A 17,530-nucleotide genomic window follows, 5' to 3' on the forward strand; every position below is an offset into this window, starting at 1 on the left:
GATGAAAACAATATGGAGAATAACCGTTATGACAGGAATATAACAGATGTGACTTTTTCAAACAGTTGCGACAACAATGAAGAAGTTGCAAGCGAGTTTGCCGAGACCTAGATCTAGATCGGCCTACGTAGTAATGTCGCGGTGCGATATTTTTGTTCTGTACAACCGATATTATCATAATTCCATCATGAATTATTACATGGATGAAGTAAATCACCTTGGAGGGTGTTACCGTTTGTTTGCATTCGTACCCAAATGTAAATATCGGAAGGAAATGCACTCGGTACATGGAGTTTTTACGGGGCCCCTAGGGTAATTTACTAGGGATTATATCAGAATTATTACACTGTTTTATTTCTATAAATAATTAGCGCTGTGGATGATGGAGAAAAATATCACTTGGAAAACCTTCCTGATGACAGTATAGTTATGGCTTCATAGAAGTAAAACAGTGCAAGAATTTTCAAGATTTCTCAATTCTTTATATTTTTATCTATACAAAACGTTTGGTTTGCAGAATGATCAATTTCTGTAAATAAGAAAATGTCGCGTGGGTTGTAAATCTTTTTTTTTAAATGCTTTTAGATTCATACAGTAAAGGGTTTGAAAACGTCAGAAAATTTGACTTATTAATAATATCTGTACGTTTTTGATAGGATTTTTGTTGTTCACAATTTCCTGATGATTTGCTATAATTTAACAATAAGCAGTTTTTGCAATAGCTATTTATTAAGTTCTGTTGAAATAAACTAAATTGCCACATGTATTGTAACCTGACAGCACATGCCCAATGTAATGTGCATGAAGTCTATTTTCCACATTTTTGGGGGGTTGGGAAAACGGGAGTTGGGGTTGGGTTGGGAATTGGGTAAATAAATGGTAACTTTGCCATGCTAAAATACAAAACATCTGCTGTACCTCTCATTTTTGTAAACCCGCTGATCTTTCCTTTTATCAAAAGCAATATGCATATTTTTCTTCAATTTCAGGGACTATATATATGACACCAAAAATGTGTTAAATTATATAACATCCGATTTCAGTATGTATATATATTAACATGTGTCCGGCATTGTCACTATATAGTCTGTTTGAGAGCTCTGGCATTGATGTACGTTTAAATGCCATCCATCACGCGCTACACTTATCAGCGTATTAATACAACACGTATGGCAGCCATCTTGGAAACTCAGGTCAGTTATATTGTACCGAGACTATTCAGCACAAGTGATACACAGACAAACATATGGAGTGTGTATATTCCGTGTCTCTGTCATAAAAATGATCAGTTGATATCAAGGCGTAAGAGGACTTTCCATGTTATATACATACTACAGCTTTACATCCTCTGTATTCCCTGATTCTATCTGTTAATACTTCTTTGTCAGGAATACTTGAATATATCATTCCGTCGATTTGTGAGAGAAAATTAATGACAAAATACAAATCTGTATAAAAATATTACTTTATTGCACTTGGTTTCTGCGAAAGACGTATATACATATCACGTATGACATTTAAATGAGTATGTACTTTGGCTCTGACAGTGACCTTTGAACCTAGCAACAGCGACATTGACTCTGTGACCGTTTGAGGTCGTCACAACGGAACGTGTAACCACTTATTGGTGCAAATACTGCTAAACTTCATACATCATGATACCAAATCATTTATTCTCTAATACGACATTGTTCACTACTATGTTAAACTCACGCTTGCATCGTATTGCATCACGTCGTCTGTAACAAACATTCTCACGCACAAACAATCATGTAAGTTGACATTTTGAAGCACTATTCATCTCCACTTTTATCAGCAGTGTTTTCGTAATCATTTTCGGCGAACTTTTTCGGTTCGAATCCACCTGCGTCGCCCTTGGTAAACGAACCTCCATTCTTTCGGTAATAAATGTACATACAAGCAAATCCAAATGCAAAGAAAACAACAGCCATGGCAACGCCTAACCCAGCAACGGCACCTAGAAAATAAATACAAAAATGGAATAGAAAGATGGTTTAAAAGATAAAGACATCTATCAACATATTTCTATACGTGGTGTAGTAAATTCAGATAAATCTATAAAATATTAAAGTTTGTTTTTCATTCTCGGACTTCTCAATAACACAAGGAACAGGCGTTGTTGATATTCAGAAAGGAAATACAACAATACACTTGGCCTCGGTGTCGTTAACATTCCTGAACGTAAGGAAATTCATTAACATCAAAATGTTCTACACATCGGATTTAAGGTCAAAAGTTTTTATTGGTGAACTTTTCTTAAATTCTACAATAGTTTCCTATGGAAATGTTTTAAGCTATTGCTGCTTTACTTAAGGAAAATTGATGAAACCGCGACCTGGTACTCCTGCCGAAAGTTATGTTATAAAAATATTCACGCTAACACTTCTACCTAACGAAAACATAAAATTGATATAAATATCAAAACATAAGTAACATGGTTAAGATAGATGAATCTTGTTTCCTGACTGGTTTTTTAGATGATATAACGCTGGATCAGAGAAGCTGATTCTGTGTAACAATAAAGAAACAAACCTGCAGAGTAGCTGGTTTTAGTTTTCGGGGGTACATAGTATCCTTTCTGTACTGTGTGACTAGACTGTTTCAGGGAATAAGGCTGTGCTGTCAACATTTTATTCTGAAACAAAAATAATTTGTTAAAGAAAAAGGAATTTAAAAACAACATTTTCGAAATTGTAACGAATTGATAGTTTACATAAGTACAACTGAGAATACCGACATAGGAAGGAAAACGTGATTCCTGCACAGAATCTATCGGATGAAGGTAAAATACTAAGAATACGTGGAATTACATGGCGACCCTGTGAAGAACAAGGAGAATAAGACGTGTTTCAGTAGGGCAAGCGTCTTCTGTTCCACAGACGACACTCGCCATACAAATGTAGGTCAAATCTTCAAATCTGGTTTAAGGTTGTCGAATATCAATATACACATTTTCTTCAGAGTTGACACACTTACGGAGGCCACACAAAAGTGTTATAAGGTTTCAGTAAGAGATTGGCCATGAATATTTAATACATCCGATCATTAAGCAGTCTTGTTTTGGTATATAATAACGTCTAATTTTTCGATATGAAGTTAGATACAGTAGAAACCCGTCAATATTCCTAGTGGTTTCTACAATAACAACATAGAATACCGACATGAAAACAAAACTGTAATTTTATTCCATAATAGATAAACCAATTACATAAAATTGCTGTCTAGTGTTTGTACGCAGAAAGGGGCTTTCTGATTGGTTGAGATTTTTTTTCATACCACTATGACAAAAATCCGAAAATGGCGCGAAATATGTGACGTCACAAGACGTCAATTTACATTGCGTATTGATTTGTGAAAAAAATTCCTTACAAGATCAGTTCAATACTACATAAAAATGTTTTAATCTTGAAAATCAATTTAAAAAATCAAAATTTAAGCGTTGATGTCATTTTTTCAAAGTTTCATTGGGGAATGAAAAACAATTGTTTGCAAACTATGAATCCACGCGCGTAGCGAATTCTTACAAAAGTTTGCAAACACATTTCTCCAATGCTTAAATGAACAGAATCTAGTTTTACATGAGATACTTGAATAAAGAATCATGTGTTCCAGAATAAAAAGGTGTTTGAAAAGCATAAAATATGTCTAACTTAATATCACACAAAGAAATAGAGTGATGAGACCATGATATGATCTATCAAACTGTCCCATCTTCGTCAACAACTGTCGCTTAGGGATATACTTACTTGACTTTGTGCTGTACTAACGGAGATCCTGAGCTGGTTACTGTTGATAGCGTTGGTCAACAGGGTGGCCGCTGTAGACAAACTGACCTGAGTGACAGGGTTGTTCACGTCCCCTTGAACATTCGGTGTACCAAGTATGGTCAAGGACACGAGGATGTTAGAAGCGTCGTAATCAACCTGACGGAGAGTTAAAAATAGACGAAAAAACAAATATCAAGAACACGTGGATGTTAGAGGCGTCGTTATCAACCTAACGAAAAGTTAAAAATAGACATATAAAACAAAGGTCAAGGACACAAGGATGTTAGAGGCGTCGACGTCAAACTAACGAAGAGTTAAAAATAGACAGATAAACCAAATATCAAGAATATGTGGATGTTGGAGGCGTCGTTATCAGCCTAACGAAAAGTTAAAAATAGACATATAAAACAAAGGTCAAGGACACAGCATAGCCCTTCAGTCATACCTTGACGTCGGAGATACGCAGTGACGACACTGTCGCCGCCTTGTGGACAGCCAATATTACGTTGTATTTGAAACCTTGCAGATTTGGCGCAACATTAACTTGATAACTCCCTGTAAAGAAACAATAGAAATAGTATATGTTTATAATGATACTTATCTCAAGTTCGTCAACTCAACATCTTAATTTGCAAAAAAAAAACATAAAACCAATTTAAAAATAAGCAAACAAACAATATCACACAAGCAGACATTTTTTGTAATGACATTCGATAATACATGAAATAAAAAGACAACTACAGTGTGTTGTTTGGTTTGTTTGGTTTGTTTTTGTTTAACGTCCTATTAACAGCCAGGGATCATTTAAGACGTGCCAGGTTTTGGAGGTGGAGGAAAGCCGGAGTACCCGGAGAAAAACCACAGGCCTACAGTCAGTACCTGGCAACTGCCCCATGTAGGTTTCGAACTCGTAACCCAGTGGTGGAGGGCTAGTGATAAAGTGTCGGGACACCTTAACCACTCGGCCACCGCGGCCCCCCTCAGTGTGTTGTACACCAATCTGTTATGGATTATAATCCCCGTCGTCAAACTTCTCCCCAGATTGTCTGGTAAGGTATTGATATGAGGATCAAAGAACCCTATATGTATCACTTCATGTAAATGTCTAAACAGTGTTATCAATGTCTCGGTCAATGTCCATTTATCCCAAACAGCTTAGTTTACATAATTTTAATTATTTACTTTATTGATATATCCTGAAATTCCTAAATTAAATTAAATACATAGTAATGCAGGCGCGTAGCCAGGCGTTCGCCAGTACGCCCAGGCTTCCACGTCATAAAGATAACATATTTGTTTTCAATTTAATTATTTAAAAGAGTTTATTCTTTCAATAATATCATATAATTCCTCCGTACTACCATACTGAATCGCATAATTCGTTTTCGTAGTTTCACTGGAAACAACAGAAAACGTCCTCAGCGCTAAAAATCCTTTGTCTGCTGTCTTACCAGAGAAATCGGTTGACCTTCTGGTAGTGTCAAAAGGGTGTCATACGTTTATCAAAACCTTAACCGAACGTGAAGATGACAATGTATGCGATGCCATATATGATAAGGCTGTCAATTTAGCAGGAAAGGAAGACATACTTCCTTCAGTTCCTAGAGGAGCTGCGAGACAGACGTATCGAGCAATGGTGCCAGCAACAACCATTGCTTGGTATCGGAAGAGAAATTTGTATCTGCCGTTTATTGACCTTCTAGTGACTTTCCCTGTGTTTATAATTGTCTTTAAATGTTTCGTAAAATATGTTATTAAATTCCTCAATTATGTCCCTTCGATTTACTCTTATGTCACTTTGTGCATCTAGAAATAGTAAAAAAAAGCCCGGATGAAGCCTTCGTTCCCCCCTTACGAGAGCAAGAAAAGCCGGTCCGACCTGGATTCCACTTTCATTTAGGTCCGGCTACGCGCCTGAAATGTGTCTCCCTCTCCATTTCCTAAGACTTTTAAAATGTGTATGGCCCATTTTGAATGACCTCACTTTCTGTCTTTAGAATTGTACACTTTTGGTACCTATCATCAGTGATTAGCCGTGGAATGGTGACACAATCCTTTATTAAGAGCCATGAAATGTTCGTGAGGGCGGTAGAACTTCTCGTTACACCAGAAGATATCATCTAGCGGACAAAATGATTTTACACAGGTTTCGTTAAATAGAAATTAGTCGGAGTCGAATTTTTTTCTATCAAGTTCGTCAAAATTTAACAAACACAACACGAGTCGAAGCTGCATGTTCTTGTGCCTTTAACACAACAGATATAAATCTCCTTATCATTCAGGTCCTAGAGGCGATACAATACGTAGGACATAATTACGTCATTTTATAAATACCCGGAATCTTGAAGGCGAAGTCCTGTCTGTTTGTATAGTTATAACATTTACTAATATCAAAGTCCGTGATCCCTGGCTTCTCCTCGTCAAAATTATACGTGTTATAGACAATGGATCCGTACTGTAAAATAAACAATATATATATAATAACGAGGAAAAAATATGTACCGATTGTTACGTTATGTCTGTTGTCCATATTTGACAAAGGAACAAGGTGGTCCAACATTCAACATGCGTTTTTATTTTACCGCTATGTTACATCGAGCTCCATTTCCCTCCGCATGCGCATTATACTAGTTAATGAAGGGAGGTTACTCTAAGATAAAGATGTAAGGTAGGATGCAATCATTATACGCATTGACTTACATAGATATTGATGTATTGATCATTACATTGATAATTGGTTTAGTATTCTTCAAGTCCTATCAATTACTATGGTCATGTAAGGACGGCCTCCCTTGTGTACGAGATGGGAGCGTATGTGTTTTGCGTGACTGTGGTACATTGCTGTTTAAATTGACTCTATGTACATGTAATAGGACGGAACTGATGTCGACTCTACATCCAGCGAGACATCTCACCCGGTCACAATCGCGACTATATAACGGGCTAACTTGTCGTCCCTCTTTAGAAATGCTGAGCATTCAGTAAGATAGAAAATACAGTTTAGAGACTCTAGTACATGTATGTCTCGGCCAGGAGACAGAACCCAAAGCCTGCATCACTGGGTCGAACTTTCAATTAAAGAAAAGTGTATGTAGATAATAATCAGTGAAAATCTTCTGTGGAACAAAGATATCATTATCAAGTGAACAATAATAAATACGTTATGAGAACAATATACGTACGTTATCCGAATGGACGCTGAGCATTAGAGGCATTCCGAATACATAGGTATGACCAGTACTTTCCCGCCATCCTTGCTGTAAATAAACATATGTACAGTATGTATATTACTATTTACTAGACTGTGAACGAAATTGTGTGATCGAAAAGAAAAAAAAGGGAAAGTTTTGAGATTAAAGGCAGAGTATTGTTTAGTTTGCCGTGAGCGTACAATCCGATTCCATCCCTTTTTCCTCTCTAGTTTCCTTTTCGCTGTTCCCGTTGTCCGTCCCCTCGCGCGCTACTGTATGCCTACATATCTATTAAACCTGTAGGAAAACAACTGAGAATCTTTTGTTTTCTATTTCTAAGAAAGTTTAGTGTACCTACCCTGGCAAAATACCACTCCCACGTGGAGTTTTTCCCAGGATTACTGGCAGGCCAGTCCGTTCGGGTGGCGATCCACACGTCCGCATCCATCCCTCTCACCTTCCTCTGTAACAGGTTGAAATATATTAAGGTATGGCGGGAAGATATCGTAAAGCAGTCAAGGAACGATACACAATATCTAGGTTTGGTTAATTCGTCTGTCGATCAGTTATTGATTTTACCAAGCTTCGTCAATCAGACTTCTGAAACAGCAGATAACTCGAAAAGCATGAACTTGCTCTTTTGAACTATCTTTTTTTTATATAGCCTAATCAATATAATTTTTCATCTTAAAATTACAGAAATAACTTCTCTGAATGAGAACTAAATGATGTGTAGTTACAAGTAAAAGGACTGTACTTATGGCCGGTACAAATCTGTGTTGGAAGGGAGGTAACCTAATAAAAATGCCAGTATAATGCAGACAGTTTAGAAAACGGGATCTGACAGAACACTGACACTCCCCATAGCCGTGACCAGTAGGATAACATCACGTGAATAAGTAGAGTACTAGTGTTACCTAAATTAGTAGTCATTAAAATCACCATATTTGTGAAAGCGACCTACAGTACATACAGACATATACGTGGCCTGTCATAATTAAGTTTTACTATGATGGATCCGTGAGCCTGTCATAATTCTGTTTTTATTATGTCAAGTTCGTGAGCATATCATAATTCTGTTTTTACTATGACGGGTCTGTGAGCATATCATAATTAGCTCACCGCTTACGAGTAAGGGTGGGCTAATGCTGTACCCCCGGCGTCGGCGTCCAACCCGGTAACTTATTTGGAAAGCTTGTAAGTCGAAACACCTCACACCCTTCTAGTTTGGTTTATACATTCATCAGTGGTCTAGGAGTCTAGAAGTTATCGCAAAATCAGTGCAGAAAAAATTGTGTTTTTTTCGCATGTTATCATTTGTGGACTCAACTTTTTGGCACTAAACCCCTCTTTAAAGTTTTTTGGGTAAGTTTTTGGAAAGCTTGTAGGTTCAAAAGTATGCACCCCACACCCTTAATTCTAATTTTGTTCATGAATCCATTAGAGGTCAAGGAATGATAGATGGCCGATTTCATTTTAATAGCGGAAGTAAAAGACAAACTCACCACTCCTTCGTACTGGTAGGCCGCTTTGTCAAAATTGAAGAACTCCTGTGACGTTCTGATTCTCACGTGATTCGGGTCGACAGATTTGGCGTCAATGCCACGTGCGGAGATGGTCGTCAAGGTGCAGTTTCCAACAGTAGGGTCCCGGATGTAAGCGATACCTTAACAGGCAAAAAGATAAGGGAATGACACAATATGAACATATTATCATATACGTTCGGGTTGATATTCCCGAATGTGTTAGCCCTCTGTGTTATTATCAGGGTATTGGAAATCCGTGCTCGAAGTGGTTCTGTGAAAACAGTGAATATAATTCTTATTCGTTAGAGATAAAAAGAGCGATGAAACAGTTTTAATATTTTCTGATGCACAATGTATGGATTTCGGTTCGCGAATAAAATTTCTTTTGATCTGATTATTTGGTATTTAAACAGTAAAATTAGAACAAACCACAATATTTCAGTTTTTCTAAAATATTATGTTACCTTCTGAGAAGTCGTGGACTTCGGTTAACATATTATGACCGTATGGGCTGACATCTCCGCGGTGGCGGGTTTGTAGTCGTAACGTACAAGGTTCATGTCTTTGGCGTACCATTCCTACAGTAAAAACGTATGGTAATTGTTCTTTCCTTGGACATAGAGATTCCTCGCCCTCTCTCACGTATGGGAGCTAGACTCTCCCTACAAAACGTTGTGTGTAGCATATAAAATGCATCTTGCCTACTTGCATTCATACTGATGAGAATATCATTGAAATTCGTTGTTTTTTTTTCTAACAATTTTAATAGTTACAAGTTTTCAACATTAAGGTTCATCATGTCTAGTGATATTTTACCAGCCTATAAATCACTGTTCTAGTGCAATGGAACAGGGGTGACTACATCATTTTTTTCTGCCAGATATGCTTTTTACTTGACCCTTAACGAATCTGGTAATATAATTAGTGGTAATTTTATAACAGGATTTCACGTTGCACAAGGCTGTGGTCAAGATCACGATGATCCTGATCCAAGTATGCACCAAAATTAGACCCGAATACGGTCAGATATTTCCGGGAGTCGTGACACGGCTGATATCGTAGAAGTCCGTGATGTTATATTCCAGGGATAATTAAAATTAGACCCGGATACGGTCAGATATTTCCGGGAGCTGATATCGTGAGTCCGTGATATTATATTCCAGGGATTATTTGAGTATCATATCATCAACGGTCATCGATATCAGATATTCACCAATTCATGTTAGATATTTAGTATATTGTATCGCTGGAAATTACTATGTGACACGTGACAGTATGGATACCTTGATAAATCCAATTGTGTTGAAGTCAACGTTCAAAGTTTCTGCTGTGAAGACGAAGTAATTACTCGGAGTCGGTAATGGTTTTGTATCTTTTCTGTGGGGACAGGCGATTCCGGCTGGAGTCTATATATAAACAAAAGAATACTATTTATTACATATATCACATAGTCATTAACATATGCCAGTATGTTAAATGTATCCATTCCCCAGGTATTAGTGTCACTTTGATCGTTATCATTATCACTTGGATGTCTATTATGTGTGTTTAACTGCCAGAAAGACTTGCGACGGTATCTTTGATTTTTCCTTGGGAGAGTTGAAAATATTCATTAACGGATCAGTTTAACCAAAATTACACAACTCTGACAACGCCAAAATTTTAAGATCGTCGGACAAATGTGTATTCTAGTATTTTCCCACCGGAAGTCGTTTCAATTAACCCATAGGGGAAATCGCTGTATCAAACATTGTAAAAAAATTAATAAATACGATATAGAATTTGTCACAAAAGCACAAATCTATTATTCTATGTTTTACAATAGTGATTAAAGACTAAAGTTCTTTTGTTATTGTCATAGCTTCGCAACAACTCGGCCAAATTCGTCTAGGATCGTAGCCCATTCCGAGCCTTCACGGAACAGGCCGAGATGTCGCGATGGTTCGCTCGTTGTAGATTCTGGTACCCTTCATCACAATCGGAACCGCTTGCCAGTTTCTATGAACCAAGAGCGAGGTGTTCCGATCGTTTCATCAGGATACGGAATCTGTCGAGATGTGACGAGCGTGTAAGGAACGATAACTCTTAAATAAGCATTACTTCGGTTTCCGTATCATTTTATTAAAATAATACCAATTAAATCATATGATCAAGAAACACATTTGAGGACTGTATATATTTACCTCAAAAGGGTGGGTAGTAGGAAATACAGTGCCGAAGTGGTTGAACTCATAGGTATGGTTGAACACATGGGGGTTTCCCGACCACACTTTCCCATTGACCTGACATCGGAGAGGCGAAGGTAAGGTTCTCCCAGTAGCGGGGTCCCAGGACGCCGTGTCTGAATTAAAACGTACATGTATACTATGATCGCTAACGCAGACCAAATGTTCCGGAAGTGAAAGTTTTTTGTTTTTTTTTCATTGACGACACCCGTTATTCAAACCTTGTTAAATCCGGGTTATTTAGTCTTATTTTCAAATGAGTCACCACTAGACATGTCAACAAAATCAACTATAAGATCCTTGATATAGTCATTTCTTGATTTCTTGGCTGATGATGATGATGATGATGATGATGGGCATCCAGTTGACCCTTGACTTTTAGCAATTTCAGAAGTCAAATAACTATTTCTGAGAAATCTGAAGGGTCAAAACATGTGTCAAATAGACATGTCCCTTCAAACCAAAGGGTCAGATCTCAATTCGGGTCAAAAACATACTCTCAAGAGGGTCTACTGGATTCCCTGTAATGATGATGATTTATCTTCCATCATGAATACAATCGTCAAGGCAGTTCGACTTTATCCGAAAAAAATGAAACATAAGGGGGAAGGTTACATACATTATACAGGGTTACAGCACCGTCGTGGTATACTCAGCGTTATGTTAACCACCTAGCGATCGTGTAAGAGATTAAAAATAGATCCAAACAGCGCATGCTTACTCGTAAAGTACCAGTGGACCTCCATGGTGGCGTCCATATCCGGCCAGTACATACAGGATTTCCAGTAGTCAGCTATTATACCTCGAACCCTAGAGGTTCCCATGTACTGCTCGTTTGTTCCATTGCCGAACCTACAGGGATATCAACATGACATAGATTATCTTCTAAATCCAAGCGTTCCGGATATCAACCGTCTTTGAACCGGAAGCATAAGTCACGAGTGTGTGATTCTGTTTCAATTTGAGGGTTAAAAAGGAGCTACGCCCTAAACCACACAAATAAATATACCTGTTCTAAAAATAGATTTCCTTATTCTTATTATAAATTGAAAAACATATTTCATTCAATATTCATTCAGGTATACATACATTTTAAACAATTCGGGATCGGAAAACAAGCTAAACGCTTATATAAAGTTCTTTCCTATTATAAGTTATTAGAAGTACATTTGAGCTGCAAACCTGATATACTGCCAAACTCGTTATATCGCCAAAATCGTGGAGTATAGAAGCTGGCGATTTAGCGAGGCTTTACTGTGGGGTTTTAAATAAAGATGGGCCAGAAAAAGTGATTGGACTAGGAAAGAGAACAGAGTCGTCGGACACAGCCAATCGGACCAGGAATATGCTAGTTTTACTGTGGGGTTTTAAATGAAGAAGGGCCAGACAAAGTGATTGGACTAGAAAAGAGAACAGAGTCGTTGGACACAGCCAATTGGAACAGGAATATGCTAGTTCGTTTGTAAATGCAGACACCAAAGATAAGAATATTTGAAAAAATTCATCGTGAATTTTCTTCAATACAAATCAGAAACGACTGAACAAGATGTGAAAGAGAAACAGAGAAGTCATTACAGGAGGAAGCGAGGCAGAAAGATAACGGCGAAATGAAGGACAATATACCAGGTCTGATTGATAAGTTGTGAGCCTCCGATTGAAGGATTTGAATTTGAGGCTCACAATTTATCAACCAGGCCTCGTATATCATGTCCGTCTACCGCCTTGACGCAGAAAAATGTGTCCCTTCCTAAAACAACGAACACCGTATACAAAGAAACATTTATATAGAAAGGTCTTCAAATTAGCATCTGAACTGTGATACATACACAATTATAATATTAATTATAATATTAAAATATCTCCTGACAATGTCATCCTACATATCGACATAGGGGCATTGTTTTTGCCTGCATCCATTTTTAAAGTCCTGAGGGTTTCCTAAGGTTACAGAGCTGTGCCCAATCCAATCAAATCTACATTCATGTTCCAATGGGTTTCAGGATTTTATTTCAAATTAATTGGACAACAGGCTATGTCTGTATTAGCTCTCATACAGAGTTGCAGATATAGAAATATAAGTGTGATATAAGGGAGGTAATTCCTAAACATTATTTTAATCAAATATACATTATTTCAGATTGCATTTCGTCTTTAGAGTTGGCATGTCTTACAATATTCATTTGTCAATTATCTCTTTTAAGGATAAGGAGATGATATATATGTCTAAACAAAATCTTTTGGTCTTGAAGATAACCAAAGAGGCGAATATTTGAACTCCGGTTATCAATTTTCACCGTGGAGGTTAGCGGACTTGGAGGGCGCAGGACTTGCGTCCCCTTGTATTAGGTGGCGCGGCGTTTCTCTCGCCATATTCACACCTTCGTGCTCCATCCGAGTGCGTCGCCGCGCCACCTTCCGTTAACTTCTACACCGTGATTTAAGCTCAGGTATTTTCGTTATTTAATGGTCGTATTACTGTCCCTATCCTTACCTTAAAGCTCCGGCAGTGGTGAAAAGTCTACCAACTTTCTGATTGGAGCTGCTGGGCTGGTAACCAAATATATACTTCGGCCCGGCGGTGGCGAGGTTGTCAGTGGTACAAGTCCCTGTGATAGAAATATTTGATGTTATTCCAGAAATAGATACATTAGCCCCGCGATGGCGAGAGCGAGATTGTCAGTGGTACAAGTCCCTATGATAGAAATATCTAATGTTAAATGAGGGGGGAAAATCAATATAAACTCAAGTTCAGTTTGTGTTTATAATGGATGTGTACTGTGTAATCGGGCAGAGGAAATAAAACTGTGACCGGCAGTCGAGTCCACAACCTGCAGATTCTAGACGGTTTGATTTTTGTTGACTTTTGGTGGTGATGGAAACACATAAGGGATGATTCACTGGTTTAATATACAACCTTGAATTTGTTGTTCAAGTTACTTCATTGACATCAGGAGGATGAAATAAACAATAACTTTATATAACTCTATGCTGTTATGATCATATAACACGCATTGCTATGGTGATGGCAAACAAGGAACATTAGAAAGGCCTTCTTATGTCATACACACTACACATTATAGAATGTCTAGTCGGGAACACACTGATTACTACGTTATACCCATTTACAGTTTAATTGTCTTAAATTAAAACGTATGTTTTCTTACAAGCGAAATTTCTGGTTCCTTTTTGATAAATTTGTACAGGTCCTTCAGAATATATAAAGAAAACTCCCAAGAGTTCCGAGTGATAGGGATTCAAAATCCCGCCGTCATGTGACTTACCTGTCTGTGTCTCTACCGTGAAGAGTTCGTCAGTTCCCGGTGAGTAGATACTCTTGACATGGAAACCAAGGAACCATTGATGCGTGGCACCCAAATTCCGTGTCCCGTCATAAAACTCGGTGTAATCGGTAGTGTAGTTATGGTTTTCGATGTTCGCCTCGATCGACACGACATATTTGTTAGGTAGTGATGGCCGCTTAGGTGTCGCTATAAAAGTCAGTATGACATGTAAGGGTGGTATAACTAATAGAATTGTAATAAATAGTGTTTTGCGATTGATTTTAAAGAAGCACACACATCAACTCCTTTGTTATGAAATGGGTTTTAAAGAGAATGGGAAAGTAACATATATGTACAATAATGTGGCTTATCTAAAACTCATACACCCTCGATCACTTTATCTCTGACAATCTCGATCCCTGTGTCTCTGCCACCCTCGATCACTTTCTCACTGACACTCTCGATCCCTTTATCACGGACTTTCTTGAACCCTTTCCCTCTGACTCCCTATCATTTCCACGCATTGTAACACCTCACTAATATTCTGCATCATATTCCTCCTTCCTCCCTACAATCTCCCTCATATGATACCACATCTACACCTAACTACCTGTCTAAGATATCATCTCGATCTTCTCTCACATCTGTACATAATTCTTAAAGCTTCTAAATTCTTATATCCTGCTTAGCTTTCGGCATTTCGGGAATGAGACGGCTAGTTTGCCTGTTGTCAGTAAAATGTGACCGGGTGGGATGTCCTGCTGTGTTCCTTCGGCAGTATGCTTCAGTGAGGTAGCACTAAAAAGTCATATTCAAACACAAGACAAACACGACCATACCGTAGCCTCAAAAACACACGCACTATCACTACCGTTAAACAATACACAACTAAACCAAACTATACCCTGTCACGTTTCTCCTCCTACTCAGAAATAATAATAATTACAAAAAGGAATATAGGATTTACTCACGCGAATTCTGAATTTGACTTGGGCTACATATACTTGTATCAATTCCGTGTTTGTCTGTGTAACCCGGCTGGGGAACACACAGGATAAACAGGAACAACACGGCAGATCTGAAAGTATTGGAAATAAACATCTAAATAATACATATAGAAAATAATTAACGGGTTCTCGTTAAAAACCAGTCTTATAAAAACTACACAGGGATGATTGTTATCATATTGTGTTCGACATTATATGTATTTCACTCTATTCTTGCTTACGACAACTTAAACAAAAGCAACACAAAAAACAAAAACTGAGGGAAGCAGAAGTGTTACTGTAGTAGGACTCGCGCACACGTTATGACTGGACAACAAGATTTGGATTCTTCGATCGGACGGGAAAAGGAATAGTGCAATTTGCCTGACCATGTAGGCGTTTTCAATGTACCCTGGTTTCATTTCTTTTCTTTCTAAACAGGTTTCTTCTTCCTAATGTCTCACTTGACACAGGCCTCTAGTTTAATGTTTTGGAAGGCTTTGGGTTCCGTACCGGGACACACAAGAGTATCTAAAACTGTTAGTTCCTACTCCTGTTTAACGCTTGCTTGTAAGACCTATCCTGTAAGTAGGGCGTAAGAATTGTACCTGCTACCCCTATTTCATGATCGTAAGAGCCGACTAAATATGGGATCTCATCTTTTTCAATCCTCTTTCTAAAGGACTTTCTTCTTTCTAATGTCTCCATTGACATTGCCTCACTTTTGGTATTTAGTTGTCACGAGATCTGTCCCCTAGCGAGTAAATAAGATCGTTACTTGTATTTTCTCTGCTTGGCGTTCAGCTTAAAAATTGGCTAAAAGGCCTGGTTCACGCATTGTCATTATGGTGCACCCTTAATGATGATTTGATCACAAACATTATTCTATCGACACAGTATGGAGAAAGTGTAATAAGCCAAATGATAATTTGACGTACCATCACTTTTCTATAGAAACAGTGTATTGAAAGTGTAATTAACCCAATGATGATTTCATTACCAACATTATTCTATGGACAGAGTATATCGAACGTCTAATTAGGCCAATAATGATTTTACACACCATAGAAAGTGTAATAAGACCATTGATAATTTGAAGTACCAACATTATTCTATAGAATCAGTATATTGAAAGTTTAATTAGCCCAGTGATGATTTCATCACCAACATTATTCTTTACAACCAGTATATAGAAAGTGTGAATAGACTTATGATGATTTAACACACGATATAAAGTGTAAATAGCCTAATGATGATTTAGTGGAATACTTCATGCGTGGAAAGCACTTGGATTAAACAACCGCTGAAACATGCACATTTAAAGCAACTTCTGTGCAATTAGTCCCACCCTAATCGACCCCATCCCGCCTCCTTTCAACCTCATACCCTGACTAAGTTATGATTAAAGGCACAACACGGTATGGAAGCAAAGTTAAAAGTTTTTAAAATATTTTTTGTTAAACTTTCTCTCATAATTACTGCAATTAAAATGACTAGACGATAAACATTTTCCACTACTATATTTTATGAAGGAACAGATAAATAGTATAGACATGCTGGTGTAGAGAAACACCTTAGATTTCGGAATCTCAAAATTGAACATGAACCTTCGCCCCCTCATGAGCTTAATTACAGAGATATAAGTTCATACACACATATCCGCGGGTAGATTGTTAAAAAACAATGATGCATAAACCTATAATGTATAAATAGTTACACAAAAAATAAGTTAAGAACGTCAAAGTAGATATATTTTACCTATAGTTGGCCACAAGGCTTAGGTCCGCCATATTGAAAACTCCACGGGATGTTGGGCCGGCTGTTCAAAGTACATCAGCAGTCACGATCCAGTACATCCGGGCACTAGACGGGTATCACACAGGGACCTGAAACAACTATGTACACGTATATTAATTCATATGTATTCTTTATTTGTTTACAGTTTATCGTTATCCATAAACCCTGTGATCTATCAGCGCGTTATCGTACCGAACATGTACAAGGTGATGTTATCAAACTGTTATCAAATATGACACAATTTCAAGCATCCTGACTTATAATATACGGTACACTATACATCAGGACATCAAAATCAAACACCTTACAAGTACTGTAACATTAAGGGTTGAATTATATCCTCAAATAGATAAGTATCAGGCTCTTTCTCTATATATATATATGTGTGTATATATATTGCTATAAATGAAACCCTAACCTTGACATGATACTCAAGGAAGGACAAAAACACCTACACACGTATTATATGCTCTTCCTAAATTATCATATATAAAAAATGACCAAATTATAAAAAATACGGGGTTAATGCCCCCTCCTCTTACATAATTTGGTCCCTGGTCACTGACGACTGACGAATTATAGAAGGACGAAACAGTTGTATAATGTCACTTACATCACTGACGAGTCCGAAAAGGATGAAACAGCTGTATGATGTCCCTAGCCTTACTGACGAGTCATAGATGGTCGGAACAGTTGTATGATGTAAATATCATCACTGACGAGTCCTACAAGGAAG

The 17,530-nt window shown here is 37.7% G+C and overlaps 1 protein-coding gene across 1 annotated transcript; it reads right to left on the minus strand.

The window, feature by feature from the left end:
- Positions 1–1,447: 1,447 nt before the first annotated feature.
- LOC117315550 lies at positions 1,448–16,878 on the minus strand. The gene is given in 17 exon segments (XM_033869791.1): positions 1,448–1,978; positions 2,554–2,656; positions 3,768–3,944; positions 4,234–4,343; positions 6,123–6,243; positions 6,971–7,045; positions 7,338–7,442; positions 8,485–8,645; positions 8,970–9,024; positions 9,027–9,083; positions 9,789–9,911; positions 10,689–10,846; positions 11,452–11,582; positions 13,222–13,336; positions 14,012–14,218; positions 14,983–15,089; positions 16,756–16,878. Coding segments are annotated over 17 exon segments (2,022 nt in total). The 5' UTR covers positions 16,788–16,878; the 3' UTR covers positions 1,448–1,793.
- Between the last annotated feature and the right edge of the window lie 652 nt (positions 16,879–17,530).

This window comes from Pecten maximus, chromosome 17 (assembly GCF_902652985.1).
Source record: "Pecten maximus chromosome 17, xPecMax1.1, whole genome shotgun sequence".
Lineage (NCBI taxonomy): Eukaryota > Metazoa > Mollusca > Bivalvia > Pectinida > Pectinidae > Pecten > Pecten maximus.